The 6,104-nt window shown below is 47.9% G+C and overlaps 1 protein-coding gene across 1 annotated transcript; it reads right to left on the bottom strand.

Moving 5' to 3' along the window:
• Nucleotides 1-4,562: 4,562 nt before the first annotated feature.
• Nucleotides 4,563-5,767, bottom strand: LOC125757713 (uncharacterized). The gene has a single exon (XM_049413683.1). The coding sequence runs from the start codon at nt 5,732-5,734 to the stop codon at nt 4,577-4,579; it is 1,158 nt and encodes a 385-aa protein (XP_049269640.1). The 5' UTR covers nt 5,735-5,767; the 3' UTR covers nt 4,563-4,576.
• Nucleotides 5,768-6,104: the final 337 nt, after the last annotated feature.

The following is a 6,104-nucleotide window of genomic DNA, read 5'->3' as shown; positions in this document are numbered from 1 at the left end:
TGGTAGTGGTGGTGATGATGGCACTGCAGGCCGGTAGATCACCAGGCCAGTGCAGCGCAGGTTAGCTGCCCGTCGCCAACATGAGCCGCGGCCACCTCGTGACACCACTCGGGCCCCAGGACCTCAGGCCAGGAACAGACTAGGCTGCCGGTCTCTGTGTCAGCACCGGGAACAGAGCGGAAATCAGGCTCACCAGGTCCACATGGCTGCCGGACGCCTGGTTAAGCGATGTCGCGACCCGAACCGCCGACCAGCGGCTGCCGTTCCAACCGTGTCGCGCTCCAACTCCTCGAGCCGCACGCCCCGCTCGCGCTTCCTTTTCGTCGTCTTCCCCTCCAAGGCGTACCGCAGAGCAGAACTGTCGTTCCCTCTTCGCCCCGTCACGGGCCACACAATCCACATCATCACACACACAAACCTTGCACACGTGTTGCTCTTGCATCCGTAGACAGCTCAGCGTTTCTTCGCGTAGCGTGGCGGACTCATCGTCCCGAAGGGCGACAGCACGCCGGCCGAGCGCTGGCAAAACACAGTCACTGAAACGGTTCCCGATGGCTGCGATGGGCTATATTACCTTCTGCCAAGTACCACGACTAGAAAACAACGGTTATGCGAGGAAATATCTACGGACGACAGGCACAAACCTACTGCGCAAAAACGAGCGACGCCATTTGCACCTCAAAATGCGCAAAACCGTTGGCCCATGTTACCAGACTGCGTGCATGTGCCCGCTGTTTCTGAAAATAAACGAAAAAAATTGGCTACTCAACCACATACCCAAGACTAAAGTTTGATTAAAGTAATCTACTAATTAATTTCGTGACAAATAAATTTAAAACTAATGAAAATAAACGCTTAATTATTTTTTTGTTTTCATTATTTCTCCCCCCCTCACCTAGTAGCGCTTTAGTCGTCACGCGGGTGTTGATGTTTGTCGCAATAGGTTTCCGACCACTTTTCGTTCCGACTTTCGCGACCTATTTAGATTTTTTTTTTCTTTATTGCCTTGCAAATCGAGACTATTTACATATTCACAAAACAAAAAAAAAGTACAGCTATACAATTACAAAGCGCAATTATGAACCGTCAGCACTGAGCTGACTACAATCAAAACTTTGGCATGCGCAACAATAGTTCCACTCGTGAAATCCACTCTGGTACATCCTCCTGCCCTTTCAGCACTTCAAGAAAACGGCACACTGATTCGCAGAAATATTCCCGTACAGATCTCACTTGTACATCCGCATTGTCAAAGGCAGTTCGAGTTTGCCATATACTATGCAGGCCCAGGAGCATGACTAGATCAAAAGGTACTCCATCATCATTTCTAACAGAAAGAAAACGGATGCCATGTGGACTTAACGGTAACTCTTTTTTCAAAGTTCTCTGTAATATGTCCCAGAAGAACACCCCGTTCCAGCAGTCTATAAACACGTGTTCAATTGTTTCCGGTTTATTGCATAAGAAACAATGTGTGCCCCAAGGTACGAATAATCCCCTATCTACCAACCATGTTTTAACTGGTAAAGTACCAGTGTGCAATTTAAAGAAAAAGGTTTTAACCCCTGGCGCTACAAGCATTCTTTTAACACGTTTCAGAACATCCTGTCCTGGACCTGCACAGTATAGTTGACGGTACAGTGGCACTGGCAATAAAATACAGACGAGGTCTTTATACAATTTCTTACGTGAGACTTCAGTAAGATATTCTAACGAAAATCGCACTGACAGGAAGCGAAAGGAAGAAACAACTTCCTTTAGATATCCCTGAATTGGCGCTTGCACATTTACTGACGATATTATAAATTCTGGCAGCACTCTAGACAGCCGTAGTTGTATTACAGTTCTCAAAAAGGGGTCATTTACATCTCGAAGGAAAAGAAAACGATTGACTAGTTGTCTTATGTACAAATGAACCAATCCAAGTCCACCATCTCGTACTTTTCTGAAGAGGTTTGTACGGCTCGATTTTTCCCAGACAGAGCTCCAAATGAAGACTGCAAATACTCTGTGTATATTTTGCACGTTTATTCTACTGCAGTGCAAAACTTGCATGACGTACCACAGCTTGCTCACTAGAAACAAGTTGCACGCTGTGGCCCGCGCAAATATGGAAATGCCCCAACCTTTCCATTTCTCTGCCTTATTGCGTAAAGCCTGTGTTTCTTTTCTCCAATACTGTTCACTGTCGCAGTAGAACTCCAGCGGCACTCCTAAATACTTCGCTGGTGTTTCTTGCCATTTAATGTTTAGAAATACTCTTGGTGTGACGTCCCATTCCCCATGCCAGAATCCAAGACATTTATCCCAGTTCACGGCGCTACCGCTCACCTGGCAAAAACTTTTCACGGCATTAACAGTATGCATTATACTCTCATAACTGGTACAGAACACTGCAATGTCATCTGCATACGCAAGGAGGCTGACCTCAGCTTTATGTAACTTAAAACCGCGTATCTCGCTGTTATTAATTACACTTAAACAGAATGGTTCGAGAAAAATGGCGAAAAGCAGGGGTGATAGTGGGCACCCTTGTCTCACTGAGCGCAGCACAGGTATACGCTCACCCACCGTTTTATTTATTACCAATCTAGTCGTGCATCCTGTGTAAGCCATTCGCACTCCGTTGCTGATCAAACTCCCTACATTCACGTGGTCAAGTATCGAAAGGAGCAAGTCATGCGGCACGCGATCAAAAGCCTTTTCAAGGTCAATTTGTAGCATGGCAACATTGAGATGCATAGCGTCACAACTTTCCAGGATTGACCGTGCTATGTGTATGTTAGTCGTTATTTTTCTTCCCTTTATACCACAAGTTTGGTGGGACCCGACCAGTTCCTTCATAACTGTTTGTAGTCTCCTGGCCAATACTTTCATCAATATCTTGTAGTCAACGTTAGTTGAGCTGATTGGTCTATATGCAGTAACACTCCGTAATTTCACTGGATCTTCTGTTTTTGGTATCAACACCGTGTGGGCTGACAAAAAAGATGGTGGTAATCGCTTGCGTTCAAAGGCCTCGTTAAATACTTCCGTCAAAACAGGTGCAATAACGTCTTGGTATGCCTTATAAACTGCAGCACTCAAGCCGTCCGGTCCCGGAGACTTGCCATTGTTTAGCTTGTGAATTGCTTTTCTTACCTCTTCTTCTGTTATGGGCCTTTCTAAAAAATCCTTCCTTTCATCAGCCAGTCTTGGCATTAATGAAATGAAATCACTTTTAAAACGATCAGCCTGTACACTGATTGGTGTAAATAACTCTTTGTAGTATTCGAAAAAAGCGCCGGCTATTGCTTCTTTCCTGTTGTACGTTGCTCCTTTATAATCTATTTCACTTATTTCATTTTTGCAAGCATATCTCTTTTCAGCTCCTAGAGCTCGCTTTGTTGGCATTTCTCCCGCGAACAAGTTTTCTGCTCGAGCTCGAATTATTGCTCCCCGATATCGTTCTTGGTCAATCAGCTCTAGTTTCTGTTTCGTGCTTTTTATCTCCTCTGAGAATGTGCCTGCCTGGGTGCATTCCGCTGCTATTAACTGATGCAGGTGTTCACGCAAACGAGCTTCAAGTTCTTTTTCAGCATATCTCAGGGTACTGGCTCTCTCAAGTGCTTTGAGTTTAATGGTCTGTTTAAATAGTTCCCACTTATGTCCCCAGCCTTCATATGTTCTAGTTGCTAAGTCTTCCATGGCCTCTAAAAAGAGGCGATTGAAAAATTCATCCTTTAGCAACTTTACATTAAATTTCCAGAGTTCCCAAGAGAAGCGCTTGTAATTCCTTTTATGTTTACCCGTGGAGAACGAAACCAAACAATGATCACTAAACGGGACAGGTGTAACTCTGTAATCATGGCACGAGGGGATCAGTTCAGCAGACACGTATACTCTGTCGAGTCTAGCGTGACTCGTACCCTGAAAGTGGGTAAACATGACCCCTTTCCCACTGCAAAGGCACTCGCCTACGTCTTCTAGCTGAGCGTCCGCTAAGATATCGATTAGAGTAGCAGTGCTAGCATCCCTGTGTGGTCCCAAACTCAATTTGTCACTTCCCGAACAAACACAGTTGAAATCCCCCGCAAAAATTAGTTTACGTTCACATTTCAAAAACATATCAAGCTTTTCAAAAAAATTCTTTCGATCTTGAATATTAGTGGGTGCATACAGACAGATCACTCTCCAGTTTTCTCTAAACAAGGCAAAATCACATATAATAAAGCGACCCGCCTCACAGGTAGTCACGGACTCCACTTTCGCACCAAGGCTCTGCCGAATTAACAATAGGCACCCTGCCGACGTACCCACCGCATTACAAACGCACACATCATAGTGTCTCGTGAAAGGCCGCACCATTCGCTCGGCGTGCTCTTCACTCTCTACTTTAGTTTCCTGTACTGCGACGATGTCTAGATCTTGTTCGATAATCAGGCGGTAAAGCTGGTTTTGCCGCCGTTTGGCGGAAAGCCCGCGTACATTTAGCGTCGCGAATCTAATCGTCTCCATCTTGGTGAGAGAAAGCCGAGCGAACGGCGCTTACCTTACCTATTCCACTATGAACCGAGACCCACTGTCGGGGCGACGCTCAAGGCGTCGTCCCATCGCCGCCGCGTGAAAGCGACGACGAACGCAGACGGCCGGCACCCCGAGGCTTTTTGGGACCAGCCACTCGCCACTGCCCTTGCTCTTCCTGGGTCGGACGCTGCTGGGACGCCGCGTCTCCCTCGTTCAGGCGTCGTTTGGCTGGCGTGGTCTCCGTTGTCTCCATGTCTACCGTGGCATCAGGGCGGTCAACTGGTTCAAGCCTGTCTTGAATCTGCACCTCAGTGGAACGCTGATTCACCACGTCGTCCACCTCCGTCGTTCCGTCTGTAGCTTGTTTAGATTCCGCCACCTTGCTTTCGTTGGTCACCACTGCCTGAGACGCTTCCACCGTCTCCTCAGACGTCGCAGCCTTCTCTGCTTCCTCTTCATCCATGAGTAGTTCACTCTGATCAGCATTCGTTCCTCGATTTGCTGCGCTGGCATAGGAACGAGTACAATCCATCTGCTCGTGTCCAAAGGCGCGACAACCAGCGCATCTGGGTACTCTGCAATCGCGACGAATGTGTCCGGTGTTCCGGCAACGCAGGCACAGCGGCGCTCGTCCTGGCACGACCACCAATGCGGTACCGCTGCCGAGACGCATCTGGTGCGGTATACGATCAGTAGTAACGCCTTCCTTTAGTAAAAGCCGAACGAATCTTGTAGTTGACTCAACTCCTTCGAAGTCCTCATCTCTCCACTTGTCGCTGATGACTTCTTTAACTTCACCGTACTCCCGGAATGCGCGCCGTACAGTCTCTGCGTTGACGTCGAAGGCTACCCAGTGCAACTTCAAGCGAACCTCTTGCCTTTCTGGATCGACGACGAGGCAAGGTCGGTCTTTCACGGACAATAGCCCAGCGTTCAAAAGTGTCTTCTTGGCCTCATCTGTCTTCACGTTAAGGAGCCAAACGTGCGACATCTGATACGCTCCTATGCCGCTCACCTGTTGAATGATGCCAAGTTCCTTGAGCGGCTTTCGAAAGTCATTTATCCCATACGGACGCCCTGCGATGTCGCAGTGCAGAACCAGTGTGCGTCTGAGTCCTTCTCCTGATGGCAACGGTGGCAGAATTACACGGTAGTCCTTGGGCAATGATGTGCACGAGAAACCGCGGCCAGCGTCGGCCGCTTTCACAGCTCTTGACGAGCCAGCCATCCTGCGTCCGTACGCGTCCGTGTCCAGAAGCAGAATGACCTATTTAGATTGACCTTGACCAAACTTTGGTCACCGAGTATATATAGGCACCACATCTTGTCCTCCAATGTAGCTCGGATGGGACACTCCTTTTCCGCGTAATTATGCATCAAACATTCATGGCGTACGTGTATATTTGTGGTGGGCTTATAGATACTACTGAGGTACACCCGTCTTTTACTATAAATCCGCCTAACATTCAACGCCACGTATACCGCGTTGTTGCCGACGGCGTCGCTAGGCCTCTCGCAGGAGTACGACACGGCTATACGACGAACGGCGGCTCGCGATCACAAAATGCTTGCTGCTGTGCAGTTTTCGTCGCCGTTAT

This window comes from Rhipicephalus sanguineus, chromosome 3 (assembly GCF_013339695.2).
Source record: "Rhipicephalus sanguineus isolate Rsan-2018 chromosome 3, BIME_Rsan_1.4, whole genome shotgun sequence".
Taxonomy (NCBI): Eukaryota; Metazoa; Arthropoda; class Arachnida; order Ixodida; family Ixodidae; genus Rhipicephalus; species Rhipicephalus sanguineus.
This window is presented reverse-complemented; position numbering and strand designations above follow the sequence as displayed.